Below are 17,864 nucleotides of genomic sequence, written 5' to 3'. Positions count from 1 at the left end.
TTGGACTGGTGATAATGGACTTAAAATTGGTTGTGAGATGGTTCCAAAATTTTGATTGGTCTGTGTTGTTAGAGGAGTACACCAAAAGAACCTTTTTCTTTCAAAAAAACATCATTACAGACTTGTGCTGCTAAAATGCTGCACAACAATAAACAATCTTCAGCCAAACTGCATAGAAAAAAAACTCAAAAGAGGAGGAAAAAGAATGTGGACCAGGGGAAAGTAGGCAACATGAAGTGCAGATTTTGCAAAGTGAGTTTGGGGTATGTATGTTTTTCTAACAGTAGCATTACGCAGATTTACCATTGTTTTACTCTTATTGGTTGGTTTACAAACGTGGGTCGTAGCTTAAGTCACATTAAATTTATGAAACTGTTGGAATTTTGACAGAGGCTTTGTTTGGTTGCCATAGCCCTAAATCAACAGATCTTAGACAAACTTTTCTGACGAAAACCAATTTCACCACCTTTCTCTCACAATTGTCAACTTTTGTCTGACAGCCCAAAATCACAGTATAAAGGGGCCTTTACAGGTAAGTGAAGTATAATTAATAACATGTTTATATTCATTTTAGTGCCGCTTAGTTCATAGGCCATCCATTCTCAAGATGCTGGAGTAGTCTAAAAATTTCCATGGGATGAATGTGTCATTTACATCTGTGTGTTATCGGTGAGAAAGCAATCCATTTAGTCAAGTAAAGAATAGTTCGCAAAACATCAAGTGTCATGGTGTTGGGGGTGTATTCGAAGTTCCTCGGACAATGTCTGCGTTTAGAAACCACTAATCCACAAGGGAGAAGCAGATCCAATGTGAAGGTAGAGCAGTGGTTTTCAAATTAAATTATTTCTTTGGCCGTAATTGCTTGTTACGCAATGTTTTTGTAGCCCCTGTACATGACACAGAAAAACAAAAACTTGAGGTTGTTTCAGCCAACAAATGTTTATTTCAGAGTCTTCATTTAAGATGAATGAAAAATAAAATAAAATCAGTGGCTCTTTCCAGCATTTTTTTTTCCACGTGTCTTCAAATTGGTTTGTTTCCCCATTTGCTTTAGTTTTGTCTATTTGCATCTTTTTTTTTTTCTAAGTTGCAGTTTGTTTAGCTGCCAGGGATAATATACAATGCGATCAAAAAAACAAAACATTGTACTTAGCATGATGATAATGGTGAAAAGACCATGAGCAACTACTTTCATTTTTGATGATGTAACTGGAGGACTTTTTGTTTAATCATTTGACTATGACATCAGGCAACATAACTTGTCCTCAGTTATGATGGCTATTAGCCTGATGAAATTTGACAGTATTGAAATGTTGCCTTTTTTCAGGCTAATAAAGTTTTGGTAGCTTTAATCCAAGGTGCTAATTCTTTCAATTTTTTTCCTGAAAAGAACATGACAGCTACATAACTGGGTCATAGACACACCAAGAGCATTTACAGTGTCAACTGAAATAAAAACCAGTGGTGCATTCACACACAAAAATGTGAACCATGAGTGTCTAACAATTCATTAACTATTTAATAAAATGCTTTTAGTTCAGGGTTTTAAAAAGGTAGCTTCAAACAGTGTTGGCCTTCAGATTATTATAGTTTTCAACAGTTTACAAAAGGGACAGAAAGTGTAAAGAGGTGTTTGAAAGTGATAATGAGAAACTATATGTGTGAGACCCATAGCAGTCACAGAGTAGCCACAACCAGTGCTATTCAATAAGACGCTCCCTAAGACAACTCTGATTTCAAGAAAATCTAGACTTTGAAGGAGGAGGATTACAATGGTTTATGTAAAGTCAAAAAAATCATTGTCGGAGTAATAGAATGTGAATCTTGTGGTGATGTTTTTTAACAACATTTTGAATGTTCAAATGGATATTACCAACACACTCAAATCGGTCTGGTGTAAATAAGTTTCTGAATTCAATCGTATGTTTGTTCCCCACCCAAGGCTTTTGACCTGTTGCTAATAGCACTCATTTGACAATTTAATATCCGCAAACCTCACATTCAGTACATTTTCATTAAAGTTTGTCATGTGGGCAATCTATTTACTCCCTCATATCCCTCCAGTGTTATGTTATATTCTGCTGCGTGTCTGTTGCTGCAGACAGCTGGTGTCTCGTATGGACTATTCATATCACTGCCTTTACTGACAACAGCTATTTATCAAGAATGGATAACAGACATAAAACAGAGGTTTCATAACTTAATTTGATTAAATTGACCAATCTGATAGAGTTAATTGTTTTTACTGTTTGTTGTGGTTTCAGTTTTGAACAAGAGATTAAACTTCTCTTTGTGCGAGCTCTGTAATCCGTGTCCTGTCTCGTTGCCCTGCCTCCATGCCTTGCCCATGAGAAGTCAAGCCCCCTATAAACCTACCCAAGCCCTTGTGTCACACTTTATTGCTCAGTCACAGTGGTACATCATGTATTGTTTAAAAACATGATAGATTTGCAGTACTGTAACTGACGTTTAGCACGCTACAAAAAAACCCAACAAACAAAAAAACAAAAACAAAAAACAAATGGGCTTACAAGGTAAAAAAAAACATTTTATTGTGCTAATAATAAAAGTAACCCATGGAAAATAGTCAATTCTTCAAACATCTGACTAAAAACACATTGAGACATTGTGTGAGTACTTTTTACTTAAGCACAGAAAAATATCAGTGAGTAATAGAAGACTTGCCAATGTGTGCAAAACAGTTACACCATGTCTGCATTTATGTGACCTAGCAAGAAAAAAAAAAAAAAGAAAACACTTCTTAACCCTTGTGCCCCTCTAGTGCCAACTGTTAAGACTTGGCTGGCTGTAAGGAAAGGCTGGCTGGGGATTAGTCTGAAATCAGAGCCTGCTGTCGTCATTAAGAATATTACATTGTGACCCGCTGTTTTATGTTAACTGTCATTACGAAGGAAAAACTAATTGCTTACAAAATATACCACCTTTTTCTGTGCCATTTTCTGAAGAGAAATAATATGAATTTCTTATGTCCAAATTGTTCTGACTTGGTTTCTATGCAAGCCATTCTGCATCTCCAGGGCAACACGCAACATATTTTAATGATTGATTAATAATTTTTCTTTATTGGTTGTTATCCTTAAATCAGTTGCTTTAATTCATTCCCCCTGATATTTAATTCAGCAACATTAATGAGCATTCCAGAATGAGTGTTTATCAGAGATGAATGCACATCTGAATATTTTTGGCTGGATCGTAACAGCAGGGCCAGCCCTATAAACGTGAATATCCCTGACTGACTGACTGACTGAGTGTTAGAGTTACACCACTGGTCATCCGAATGCTGCCTGACTAAGTTCTGAAGTTACACCACTGGTCGTTGCTCTTTCAAAATAAACAGGCGCAAACAGTTTCTACTGCGTCATCAAGGGGTCGTTTACGGGCAGTCTTGCCAACTTAGTGACTTTGTCACTAAATTTACTGACTTTTCACATCCTTTAACAATTTTTTTTTCAAAAAAGGACACAGTGACAAACCTAGCGACTTTTGGACAAACCTTAGTTACTTTCTATAGAAGATAGTCGCCTTTATTGGCTTGCGAGCATGAGGTCGGGCTTTCCCTCGCAGGCACACTTCTCTATGTGTCTCATTCAATTGGCCGCACACCAGCTGAAACAGATGTGAATGAGGTGCTAAATTCTCTCTGAGTGATCATTTTACAAGTAAATATAGTAAAAATCCCAGCATAGCCGTGATTTGTCTTTAACTCATATGTATGGTGATTTTGTCAGACGACGTCATGGTTATAAAATTAGGATTTTGGGAGTGCAAAGCAGCAACTACTCTATCACTATTCCATACTTGTTCCGCTGTCTGACAACAGAAACAGAAAAACATGTAAATAAGAACAGCCTTATTGGCAATTCAGCTGAATTACACTATTGTATATGTGAGCACAGAGAGTAGGAAAGAAGCAAACAGATGTAGGGCAGTCCAGCCTAGCCTAGTAATACTCTATTGTTTGAATAATTCTCTAAAAGCAGCATGCATAGGTAATAATAATAAATAAATCTAATTATGTAATGTACAAATCACCTAATTGGTTAATTTATCAAAGAAGGGTGCATTCTAGCTCTTTTGATTCATTTCTCTTCACTCCCTCAGTCTGATTGATTCAGACAAGTGAGAACAATGCCGTTCAAACTCAAATGTGCTACCACAATGAGATCCCCTCAAATATGGATTTTTGAGCTCAAGTGAGGTTTTTGCTTGTGTTGAAAAAGCAACACAGGACCAATTACAGAATTTAAAACACAGATTTGTTGCTCAGATTCCACTATTTTCTCATGAGCTCTCACATGGTAGGACCACCAAAGAGCAGCAGCATCACTTAACGGAACAGACTTTGTTTTGATACTGAAAAGTATTACTATGACGCAAGATGACAGGTTCTCTACCAGTAATATGGCAGTGTGAACCTTCAAAGACACAGATGCATAATTCTGCTGCTGTTGTGATTCAAACTTAGTAATTCAAAGTAAAGTAAACCAAGTATAAATTTGTGGTAGATTTTTTTCTATGTTCCTCATCACTCCTTCCAGTGAAGGATCCAACCACAGAACAGTAATCTGTTCCCTCAGAAAAGGGGACCTCTCCTCCACATCAGAATTACAGGAACTGAGATGGGAAAAGAAGACACATACAAACAACTGGGTTTATAATTGGACTATAAACTGGACTGGAAATGAGTGTCTATGGAAACAGCCAGTTCAAGCCGTTTTCATAAGAGCCTTTAATGTGAAAGCAGGATGCTTCTTATATTTACCAGTGTTTTATGCATCTGGGTGCAGATGGGTGATACAAAGGGTGATTCCAGTGTTGAAAAGTGACTAAGTACTTTTACTCAAATACTGTAGTTGACTACAACTTTAAGATAATTGTACTTCACTTGAGTATTTGCATTTACACTACTTTATACTTCTACTCCACTACATTTATGAGGGAAATATTTTTATTCCACTACATTTACATTCTGACTGCTGTAGGTACTTGTTAATTTTTGGAAAATTAAGACTTAACATTAAAAACATATAATCTTATAAGCAACGATGCAAAACTATGATGCGCATCACACAGTGCTGATGTCTGTCAACCCAAGAAACCTCTCAAACAGTCAGCCTTTTCTAATGACAGCCATTTACTGCTCAGCTACCGAGGTGGTAAAACAAATCACTCTGATTACTACAGCAAAAGAAGGGTCCAATTTCCTGGGGAAAGATACAAGTAAGTTAAGGTACAAGTGGTGTGTATTTTTACAAACATACAGATGGAAGTTCTTTTGAAGAAGTGCATTTAATTGTCTACTTCACCCTGCCAAACGCGGTAAAAGGCAGAATTACGAAAGGTGCTTCTACTGGTGTAACCTGCTTCGTGCATAGTGGTCTCAGGTTCGTTTTTACAGTCAATACATCAAGGCAAAAGAGGAGAGGAGGACACATAGGAATACACAAACACAAAACTCCACTCAGAGGAGAGGAGATGAAAGGAGGGACCAGACTTCTGTGTCATTGAGTCTGTTGAGTACAAATCACTCCAAGCATTTGTTTATGTTGGACCTGTATTCCACTTCTCCACCCCCATTCTCCTCAATAAAACACTGCTTTATGAGTTTACACCCATTTGTACAATTTGGACAGATTATCCTTTGTTCTGGCATGTTGTCCACGGAAATGTATGTATTATCTGAGTGATTGCATCTGATTTATTGATCTATGCATATATTTGATGATTTTAAAAAAACATAATGTAATCAAAGTTATTCCTCTGAAGTTTCTACCTTGTGGGCTTTGGCAGGCCCCTTTTGTTTTAGGGCAGCAGTGATGATGGGATGGATAAGAGAAACCATATCTGTGGAACGCCTGAGTGGACGAAAGAGCACACAGTGTCCTGATTAGGCTACATGAGATTGTAAATCCCAACAGGACAGTGAGCTATGTAAAAAACATAAACTTGAGCGGGAGAGAGTGAGGAAAAAAAGGAGACTGCGTGTCTAAAGAGGACCTCAGAGGATATCGGATACCTCCACATAGGAAGAGATGAGAGGAAATGTTGAAAATAGAAAAGCGCTCATGGGCAGATTTGCCTTTTCAGTTAGCCAGGTTGGCTCAATTAGAGATGTAGATGACAAGATACACCTGTGCATGTGTGTCTGTGTATGTGTGTGTGCTCTTTGTGTCTGTGCCACAGTTTTGCTATCTGATGTTATTGTGATGTCTTGCAGGCATGAGACAGGTATTAATTTTTCGACAATGAGTATCTTTCTATCACAACTATCTCTTTATATTACTTACAAGAGCATGTACACACACACATATACATGTGCGTACACTGACAGACACAAAGCCTCACAAAGGCATATGTAAGGCTGTCTTTGATTTTACAAGGACACTGCCATATAGCCATAAGGCAAGTCTAGAATACAGCAATAATGCTTTTTAACCCCTCATGTGCCTTAATCAAAAGCCAAGCTCATCAAACTCTCAGGTATTTAATACTACTGACTGATATCTGTATTTACAGCTCAGTATTCATCGTTTTAGGTTTGTACTACTTTTCTTTGAAAAATACAGAGTTTTTTTTAAAGAAACATTACGGTTGATACTGATCGTCACACAAAAAGCGTTTAGACCTGATAAAGATCTAACTGGGTTCTGACCTTTTGAATAAATTTTGTGGCTTGGATTCAGTGTGCAAGCTTTGGTTTTTTAATAGCCCCCCCCCCCATCAGTTACACTGATTGTAACATACAGCAGATTTCATGTCACCATGAATCCAAGAGTCAATGGATTTCCTGCTACACGAAAACATTGTGATTGTAGCTCTTTTGTAGTAAGGACAGTTCATAATATGCTCCTGGTAACAGACAGAGTCAAGAAACATGGGGAGAAAACACAAATAATCTGCTCATCAAGCACCAATAAGAGAATTAATCGTCAACCACAGAGTTTTTAAGAAGCAAAATCTTAATTTTCATGATAAATTTTCTAATCATATTTTTGCTTATTTTTAATAAGCAAAAAAATCTGTATATTAATACTTTTTTGGTTACTCGGGGGCTGTGCAACAAACTGTAAACACAACACTGGCATATAATCACCTTATAAAAAAAAGAGATTAAGTTCAACATTCACTCTACTTTTAACTTTGGTTTAGTGTCCACCAGCTCCTACGGAAATATCTGTCTCTTAAGATGCTGAATGCCAAGGCATTATGCTCACGAGCTAGATGCTAAGTTTGTCTGTCTGTTGTTTGATGCTGAGAGGATAGCATACAATAGGTTTATCAGCTGAACTTTCACTGAAAACAGCTGCGTGCTTGGCTGGAGACGAGTTTGATCAGAGCAATGTCACTGAAACAAAACGGTAAAGTCGTGGGCCGAGACATCAAAGAAAAGAGCTGCAAGAAACAAAAAGTGCTCCGCAGATTTGAAGGGAACCGCAAAGTTAGGTGATAATTCCATGAAGGTTTGTCATTATGAGCAACATCTACACAAAACTTATTCTCATTTTTTTCCACTGTTAATATAAAATATTTGAAGTAGTGCAACTCTAAAAATAAAAACAAAAAAAGGGGGCCCTGTTTATGCGCCAATTCCAGACTGGCTGATAAAACATTTCTGTAGGTACTGAATCCACTGCAGCACAGGTGACCCTGTCTCCCTCTCACGTTTCCTACAGAGAAAGCAGTAACGGCCAGCTCAGTATCTGAACATCATCAGAGGAGGAAATGTCACAGAGCAAAGCACCCCCAGTCATTCAGCCCACTGTTCTTCCAGCTGACATAATGTTACTGTCATAACCAAATGAGGGCTAGGAGGTGGTGGGCGGTAAGTCCTATCCAAATTCCAACTCTGACAGAATGCAGGATGCAGGCGCCCCCGCTCCCCTGGGATCAGAGCAGCAGGAGAAAGGCTGGGAGCGCCATGGATGTCTATACTGGAGGAGCCTAGTATGACTCATTGGAATCAGGTGCTCCAATGATAACACAGGAATTTGGGATTGTCCATGAAGCGAACGGTGATGTAATCACATTTCTTGATAACACAAATATTTTCCTGATTCACTGACCATATTTGTGAATAATTTGGGCTGGTTTTCCATACGTTTCATAGTATCTCAGTAACTAATTGAATCAGCTGAAAAACACGCATCTTTCTGAGTATGTTCAGTATTTAGGAATGTAAAATTTCATGGTTATGACTGCACAACAGAGATTAATTTATTTAAATAAAGACTTGGAAGGAAGGAAATTATGCACAGGCCCTTCGCCATAAATAAGATTCAGTAAGACGCTGATAAATGCATATTTCATATTATCGCCATATTTTCTCATCAGGGCACTTTCTGAATGAATCAATACTGGTCTTGGTGGTGATTAGAGCACTGATGGATCAGAAACAGGCTGCCCTTTTAATGGTAAGATTTTCCATCAATATGACTCTGGATCACTCTTATTCATCATAATAGGTAAAGACATGAGCATATGGAAACCTTCGTTTCCCTGAAGCATCATTAAGGTGACTGATTGTGGATATGGCCTGTCACTCCACCACAAAGTCAGTCATCCGATGAAGTGAATTCATATTCAGAAGGTCTTGCTTTCATTAATCCATGGCTCGACTACACTGAAAGAAAGAGACCCCATGAAAACATAAGTGACCTTGGGATAATATACTCTTATGTCTTTTCTGAGTTGCAGGAACACACATACCCCCTCGCGCTTACTAAGCAGCATAAGAAAACAAAACAGACCAGGAGGAATAGATAACAGCCTGTCTCTTAGAAACTCATCACTGGGACATATGACATTGACAGACATGCTGGAAAACACATTTTCTCCTCTACCCCATAGACATTTGTCTTTCACCCCCTGTTTGTTCCTGCATAGATAAAATAGTAGATGTGAGCCAGATGCTAGACTGTCTGCTGACTAGACTCAGTTACCCAACACTGCAACTGAATCACTGACATTTTCTGGCAACGTATCCACATTTTAAATTTAAATATGACACTTTTGGCATCAGAATACCTTACCATAGGAATTTAAAGAGTCAAAATTTATGTAAAAAAGCAAAACAGACATACTTGGTTCTCCGTTACATTTCTGTGACAGTGATAACTCTGCATTCAAATCCTGTAGATTACACGGCAGAGGTCTGTATGTGTAAAAACCTATAAAAATTCACCGTATTCCTAACTTATACTTTACAAAATGGGTGCTCTATCACCTTATAAAAGCAGTGCTGTTGGATTTTTAAAATGAGAAAACACTGCCATCTGGAGGGAGTTCCACTGACTCCAGAAAATCACTTGATGTATATCAAAGTAACATTGATTTAACAAAATTTGTCATCTTCTCAGGAACAGTATACTCTCTGGAACACTACCATTTCTGAAAATTCTGTAAAATTGTCACAGAGGATGAGCCTGTGGTATAAGCCAACTTTAAGTATATATAAAACAGACGCAATATTTATTCCTTGCGCAAAGAGCATAGGAAAGATATGCATCATTTGCTTTTTCTCAGTGTACTTCACATTTTTTCTACCCTCTTTGGTTGGTGATATTCATGTTGTTGTCTATTCAAGCCTAAATATGGCATCCTGCCCTTTCTTCCCTGAGAGTACCACATTGTACCTAAATTTTGTGGCAGTCAACTCTACGCATCAACAGACCCTAAATAACATTCATTCACTTTGGGAAAGGGGATCATTAATTGCACCTTTGTGGCATTTTTATGGAGTTTTGGAAATGGATGGATGGTTCCAGTAAAGCATGACCCCATCAGGGCATCGCATTCATCAGTTTAGAAAACATATGGAGTGGAAGACCACGCCTGACATACATCTGAGCCCATTGGGATTAATCAAACAATGCTGTTTGAGGCCATCCAAAATATATCAAGACTATGTTCACACTAAGTTGGAAAAAATCTCAAAGCTCATCTTTTTTTTTTAAGCTACCTATTCATTCCACACTTGGCCAGCGTTTCAGGCACACTAAACAAACCTTTTCCAGAGTGGATAAATTCAATAGTCTTTCTTTTTAATGTGGATGGGGAAAACAAAGCTGTTGCAAAACAGTAAGATAGGCTTGTATGTGCTATGTGGCAGTAAGACAATTTATAATTTATTTATTAATTTCATTTCTGCAGGGCTCTGCATTACATAAATTCGGAATGTTTCATCCAAGAGGGTCTGCATGGATCATCTGTGTGGAGCCCAAAATTTAAGACCACATGGACAGAACATACATGCCAACAAACATGTGAACACAACAATATATGCAGACATACAACGTAGTATAAACAGAACTATGTCCTCTGTCTACGTTCGCATCTGTTCTCGGATCTATGCCTTAATTCTTGTTTCCTTGATTCTCTGTGATTGATTGGTCATCATTTTGAACTCCAATATAGGGGATCACACAGTACACGTGTTGTCATTACCAACAGTATTTATGCGTATGACGACTTTGGAGCAGCACTAACAAATAATGCTGTAATGCAGAAATGTGTTGTTTGTCAACTGAAAAAGGAGGAATTGGCATTTCAGTGTGGACAGAGGTGTTTATAAAGATGACTTTAAAATGAAAATAGCTTAGTTGAGGCAGCTGGGTAAATTCAGTTTAGGGGGCTCACCTTTGGTTGAACATCCCTCTGAAGTTGTAGTTAGCTCTATAGTTGGGCATGGGCTTAGGATCCAAAGGCCTGTATATAGCTGGCTCTCCTCTCTTCATGGCCAGACCATTCAGCTCCACTGTGGGTGTTATACTGCCTGTGTGAGCAAGTATAAAAAAAGCCAAAATTAGACATGGAAGATTAAAAACAGGGCATCTGAAAAAACCCTAAAAACCGAGAGTAATAATATAATATATAGATATTGCTATCTGACATCAGCAAATAAAGCTTTACTAATTTCAGAAAAAATGACAGTTAGAACACTTAACTGAAAATATGAGGATGTCTGTATTCCACTTAAAAACTGTAGAACTTTTCTACCTGTCTGATTTTGTATGATGCATGCACTACTAATCCCACAGCTCCCCAGTGATGTTGCACAACCTATCACAGGGCTTTCTTAATCCCATTAAGAACTGGGTATGATGTCTTTCACTACAACAGTGCCACAGAGGGCAGGGGAGATAAGACAAGGCTAGTGGTATTAATTTGGCCAGAGATAAAACTTAAGCCTGCACTTAGACTTTAGTAAGAGGGTGTGTACTGGCTCTGTTCTGAACATGGATTATTTAATTATATAAATATATGTTTTTAGAGCTATGCCTGGGAGTCAATTTCCTCAGGTTGAAAATCTAAGAAAATACTGAAACTTTCCTTTTATTAATGGAGACAGATAGGCATTGAAAGTACCATGATGGCACAAATGCTTTGGCGTGTTTCTTCTTCTTAGCACTTAACTTTACACCTGAAAAATATTGATGTCCCCACTGTAATGTGACTTTTGAGGGGTTTGGTTTTTTTTTGTTAATTTTTGAGTCCCCATCTCCCTCCATTAGGATTTACAGTATTTAAACACCACACTTAGCTCTAGAAATAAATGAACCAGCAGAGAGCACTAATGGAACAACAAAGGGATAGTTCATTTTTTTTGGAATAAAGTGGTGTGAGCTACACACTTAAAGTCTAAATGCATGAACTTAAACTGAGGTTATGAGTCCTATGGATGGATATATGCCAGTTTATAAGGCAGAAATGAACAGAAATGTTTTTAAAAAACATTTTAAACAATAATATAACAAACAAGTGAAAAAACTATTTAAACAGCCACATCAAAATTAAACTGCTATATTGTGTTGCTGTCGCCAGTTCTTCACTCATACCTCTCTGTATAAGATACTTTGTTACAGAGCTGCATTATACAACAAGGTCTGAGAAGACACTTGAGCATTGTAGCTTCACTAAAAAAATGTTGCAATCTATGTTGGATTGTTTGAGGACTGTGTTTTGGTTTAAGATATCATTTTAGGCCTTTTTCTCAGCAGTCATTTTGACTTTTCATAGTAGGAAAAGTACAGGTATAACAGTACCTGAATGCACAATACCAGAACGCTAAAACTGAAGCCGCTAAATTGAATTCAGCCATCATTAATTTTATTATTTAAACCTTTCCCTTGTAGTGATGCTCAAGATTAACAAATTGAGTGAGGCAAAAAACTTTTTCAGGAGAGCAAATTTCTCATTAAAAACACCAGCTCACTAAAAATATATTTAATAATATAAATACAGTACAACTAGTAGGAGCTGCAACCAGCTGTTCTGCTCTGAAAAATTCAAGTTGAACGCCTTATTAGAAAGTCCACTGTACTTCTGACAGGTCATTATCCTACCTTATTTTGTTAGGCTGATTTAGTCCGTGCCTGCTTTCTGCTGCAGCAGCTGAGGCACAGTCAAAGTAAAATTTTACATTTTATTTTAAATTTAATAAAGTTTTAAAAGAAAAATTAGACATAGACTAGATTATGCACTATGGGCTGTCTCTCTTTACGTCAAATATTTTGATATTTTATTTAGATGACAAACAAGTATTAAGTATCTTTGCACATTTTTTCCAACAGTATGTGCCCAAGTTAAATAACCTTTTCGTATCTACATAAAATCTATTCCAGGTCGATCACATTAGTAACAACTCGGTTAAAACGTAATCATTTACAAACACATTCTTTGTTAACGGTAAAATGAGATTTTGTTATGGCTGCAATACCTGGGTTGCTGTTGACGTCCACTTTAGGGGAACGGGGCGCTGGCCTGGGAAGGACACTCTCGGCCAGTGCTTTGGTGGCTGTGGAGTGCTGGGCCTTTTTAATGCTGGTGCCCTCCGCCTCCCATACCTGCTCCCCAAGAGTCAGCTGCACGGTGAAGATCTGGCACAGTGACACCCACAGGGGGAGACATAACCCAACAGCAACGACATTTTTACCAATATCCCTCTGGAGGGCATTTAGTAGGAGTTGGATGTATTTTGCATGACCAATATTAATTTACGAAAAGTAGTCAAAAATCTGAAACACATACTCCATCACATACTTGACACTTTTGTCAAATATGTATTTAGCCAAGACAAGCATGACATTGAAAAAAAAAAATAATAATAATAATAATTAAATTAAATCAGTTTTTCAAAAATATTCACTGTTGTTTACTGATAACCATTTCATATCCACAACTGAACCTGTTCTCCAGGCCTTTAAAAAAAAGATTTTTTTTCTGCACAAATTTAGACTACTGTAAGGTCACAACTACTCACCTTAGCGTGTGCTGGACCTCTCTCATTGAGGAGCTTGTACTGTGGTTGGATCCTATTGAAACGGGCTAACTCATTCACCAAACACATTGGAGTTTTCTCTTTAGGGTTTGCCATGTTCTCCTGGGGTGGGCCTAAAAGAGAGCACAGCAGAATACATGATATACTGACCAACATAATCATATTATCAGGATAGCTCTATATGTATGAATAATTATTTAAATATATAATTAATTTTATAATTTGATTGACTGGCATGGGATATTCATACATTGTAGCAAGCAACCTGTGCACTATTTATATGTCAGAAATGCTGTATAACACAAATGTTACATGTAACTATCATGTCTCATGCACAACAAAGAGATTCAGTGAACAAACCACTTAAAAAACAAATGAATCAATTTGTCGGAGAGACATGAGTATTTGTCCAAGATATGTACCCCCTTTAGCAGACGTGTAGGGGCTCAGATGTGTTTTGATTTGAGTGAAAGTTACATGATCTTACAGGCTAGTGATTGTCATTCAAGACTATGGCTTATGGTGTAGTCAATTTAATGGTAAGAAATATTATCTGTAATTCAGTCACTAACAGGTTCACATTATTATGTGCCAAGGACTGGAATGCAAGCAATGTTAAACATTTGGTTCAGAACGGGACTGTAAAATTCTGCATTCAGTTTAAGTTGTCTGAACAATACCATACAATTTTAACAATTTTAACAGCGAGCAACAGTTACACATGCAGGTAAAATGGTAAATTTGAGGTATGTTGTCTCTGGCATCCAAAGCTGGTCAAAAGGTTTATCAGTCGTCTAGTGCATTCTGATTATGCACTTTCCTTTATGGCTTGAATATGTATCAGAATCATCTTGTCATGCAATTAACATTGTATTATATGACTAGTGGGGTTATAAAATTTTCACACAATAATTGTACAATGTTTGCAATACTGAAACATTTCATCTCTCTTACATTGTCAGTGGCAATTCATAATAAAAGATGCTGATGAAAAATAAGTAGTCCATAATTTGTTAGAAATCAGATACTAATTATAATGAGTAATAAATAAGACCCAAAGTATTGCAAAATGATAACAAACTTCTCCTGAAGAGAAACCATTCTGTTCATTTGTCAGTCTACCTGGCGGTGTGGCAGACACAGGGGCGTCCCCATATCCGACTGCAGGAGCAGGGCAGGCGGGTGTGGGGGCCGGGCCTGTGCCATTGACGGAGGGCTGCAGACCCAGGGATCCTGGGCTGGCCATGGCCGTTGGGGGAACTCCGGGGGAGAGGCCAGGACCAGCCAGGGGTGCTGAGGTCTGTACTTTCACTTGAGCCATGCTCTATTCCTTGAAACCAAGCAACAATTAACAACTTTAAAGTTGTTTGAAACTCAGTGATCATTGCAGACTGCAATCATATTTCTTTAATTATACTAATAGTGAGTTATTTAATGATAAAAAATCGAATATAATAATTCAGGTTACTAATGAAGTATACCGCATACTGTACATCATTAGGCATTAAGCATTTGTCTACACAAACATGCATGCAAGCAAACAATTTAAAGCGGTTCACTGTCATTTGACAGATTTCTGTGGACAAAGCCTGGAGAACAGACTTCCAACTGAGCAGCCCTAGGCCTATCTCACATTCTGATCCACTGGCAGCTAATACACCCAGACAATGAACCTTTATTTGAAGGAGCTTTGCTCATGTTTCTGCTGCTAAGCTCCCCGGAAAAAGAAGGGAATCCTGTGATAGCAGCCTGAACAAGACAATGGACATTCAATGACATTTTATTTGAGACTAAAGAAAGGTAATGTATGTAGGCCTATGTCGAGTAGACACAGGTGAATTTGAACTGCAGTCAGGGCTCAACAATCTGGTAAAAGTGAACAAAAAACACGTTGAGTTCTTTGTCTATTTATGCATGCATGCAATATTTTGGTGGATGCAATTACACGAAGGTCAGAGTCTGCGGCTATGCAATATAAGTAACATTATATGCTACCATGTGCCTTTCATCAATGAAATATAAAGATTAAGTATTGCAATCTTAACATAAAAACTCAAGTAAAAAGGTGCAAACTACATCACAACATCTTGCCAAGATGGCCCCACTACTGGTTAACATTAATATGTGGCAGGCACTGAAGGGAAATGAGGGAAATTCTTTTCACGTCCCCACAGAGGTCAGAGCAAAGGGTCAGACAGAGAAATGAATCCCTGGAGTGTGGAGAAATTCAGTGTCTTTCACTTAGACACATTATGAAATGGCAGCTTTGAAGCTGGCCCCTTTAGTTGTTAGACAATAATGTTAATCACCACGTTACCCTGAAACAATCTATATCAATAATTCCAATGTGCAAAACTCATTTCATTACTTTTTAGCTAATATATGAAATGAAGACAGGTTTTAGATATCACATAGGTCAACGAAGACAGTTTTCATGGGCTTCATCCTGATTGATATTCCAATTAAAGGTGTTGTTTACACTGTTTACATTTGAGGGTCATGGCTAGACAGGCGTAAACAACAGAGCAGTGGCATGTCAATAAGACAAATAATATTGATTATATCCACAAAACAAAATGCTTTTTTTCTTTACCATGGCGCGTGACCTTAATTCACCGCATGGAGTCAAACTGTTTTCTGTTTATTTCCTCAGGTGCATCTCGCGAGCCCCTGAGGTTATCGGGGTCACAATCTTTCTTGCTTTTCTTTAAATCTCTCACATTAAAATGTTCACATACAATGCCAACATCAACCTAAATGCATGGTCGTTTTAGACTGGAACTTGAATATGGAGGTTGTGTTACGTTAGGGTTGACCGACAGAGCTACAGGGATGTCTGCAACCCCTGAATCCACATTACAGCTTCGACTGTGTCCAGCTTAGCATGAAGCTAACGTTACCAACGAGAAAACGGTATTTCCCGCAAATGTCAGCTCCTAAAAACATACCAACGGACTGGGCAAGCATGCATGCTTTCATGAATATGTCACTGAGATTTCTCCAAATGATTACATACTATCTAGCCACGTCCAGTTACGCTACTTTAGCCGGTTAAAGCTCATCATGGCTGATCGGCCAAGCACCCCTCTTGCTAGCATCTCCCTACCGCCCCAACCTCCACGAAAGTCTGGAGAATTTCAGTCCATCGCAATATCATATACGGACTGGCGAAAGCGTGGCGAATAACCCAGAGACTATATGAAAACAAAAGGACAAATATTTTAGGGTAATTTTTACCTTTGTCCAGGGCCAGACCCCAGTTACACCTCCAACATTGGCAAACACTAAAGAGAACTGGACAGAAGAGGGAACAGACCACGTTATTTCTCTGGGTAAAAAATGGAAACATGCCCCATTAGAGGCAAATTGCTGATCTATTTAATATGTCATGTATAAAGTTTGTGTTTTGTTTATTTAATCAGTGTTAAATATTGCAAATCGCTAATTTACCATAATTCGAGTTTGGGTTAAATCTTGAATGAATTAGCCTCCCCCGCGGCAAAAAAAAAAATGGTTCACTCCTGGTGTGCTTCCTGAGAGCCTACAGTGAAACTTTTGATTCAGAACCAAAATTAATCTTTTCAAACTTGTTTTCTGCACACGGCGTTTATGTTGCGGATTCATATATGAATAATCTTATTTTATATGGTGCTATGATATATGATATATGAAGTATCACTGAAACTTGACATAAGGCCCAAATTTATAACTTGGAAAAAATAGAATCACTTTGCTTATTTTTTTCTCAGGGAGGCTTCTTCATTGAGTGCGCTTGGTTATAAAGTTAATTAGCTGAAAACTGGATAGTTTTGGTCAAAGAAAGAGAACACATTAACGCCTACAGAGCAGGGCTCCCTGCTGCTGATATGATTAAATGCCTCTGCTTAAGGGCACTTTGGCAGGGCAGGTGTTCACCTTTGTGACCCACAGTTGAGGCCCTGTCTCTTGGTCACAGTCTTGATTCTGTTTGGTGAAACACCATTGTATGAGAAACCACACCCAGGCAGTGATATTTCTGATTAGTGAAAAAAACATGGACATTATTCAGGGGTCCCACAGCTGGAGGTAGCCAACATAAATTCCATTATGAACCTTTTATACAAGGAGTAGTAAGGGTTTTTTTTGTTTTTTTGTTTTTTTGAACTATACAACCATTAGTCAATAAGTAAAAATGTGATTTGTGGATCCTCATAGGTAGATTTGACAAGAGTACTATTGTAGTGGGGCCAACAGATGGTGCCACTAAACCACCGTTTCTTCAGTTACAGGGACCATCATACAGAGACCAGTATGGTTGATGGTGTGCATCACATACTTACATTTATAAGTTTTTACGTGTGGCTATGCAAAGACTGCTTAACAGATTTTATCATTTGACCATTTTCTAAACATGTGGATTTATCAGTAGGTTCTGCGAGATAATCTGAGTTTTCTCTGTTAATTACGAAGTGTGTCATCCTGACGTGACTTGCATGTCCAAACATTTGCGGATACTTTTGGCAAACACAGTACAATTCAGTGAACAAGCACATGATCTGTGTCCTTCACTGTGTATAAACTGAATTGA

At 38.0% G+C, this 17,864-nt stretch overlaps 1 protein-coding gene across 3 annotated transcripts in view; it reads right to left on the bottom strand.

The window, feature by feature from the left end:
* Window positions 1-16,624, bottom strand: part of stau2 (staufen double-stranded RNA binding protein 2) — an 86,311-nt gene extending 69,687 nt beyond the window's left edge. For all 3 annotated transcript variants that reach the window (XM_040126243.1, XM_040126244.1, XM_040126245.1), the window contains exons 1-5: window positions 16,535-16,624; window positions 14,420-14,627; window positions 13,280-13,410; window positions 12,737-12,896; window positions 10,657-10,792 (exon numbers count right to left, since the gene is read on the bottom strand). In XM_040126243.1, the coding sequence (XP_039982177.1) occupies window positions 10,657-10,792; window positions 12,737-12,896; window positions 13,280-13,410; window positions 14,420-14,618 (626 nt within the window). In that variant the 5' untranslated portion in view covers window positions 14,619-14,627; window positions 16,535-16,624. The remainder of the gene's footprint in view (window positions 1-10,656; window positions 10,793-12,736; window positions 12,897-13,279; window positions 13,411-14,419; window positions 14,628-16,534) is intronic.
* Between the last annotated feature and the right edge of the window lie 1,240 nt (window positions 16,625-17,864).

The sequence above is a fragment of the Xiphias gladius genome, chromosome 5, assembly GCF_016859285.1.
Source record: "Xiphias gladius isolate SHS-SW01 ecotype Sanya breed wild chromosome 5, ASM1685928v1, whole genome shotgun sequence".
NCBI lineage: Eukaryota > Metazoa > Chordata > Actinopteri > Istiophoriformes > Xiphiidae > Xiphias > Xiphias gladius.
Note: the sequence above shows the minus strand (reverse complement) of the source record. Positions and strands in the feature narration are given on the sequence as shown.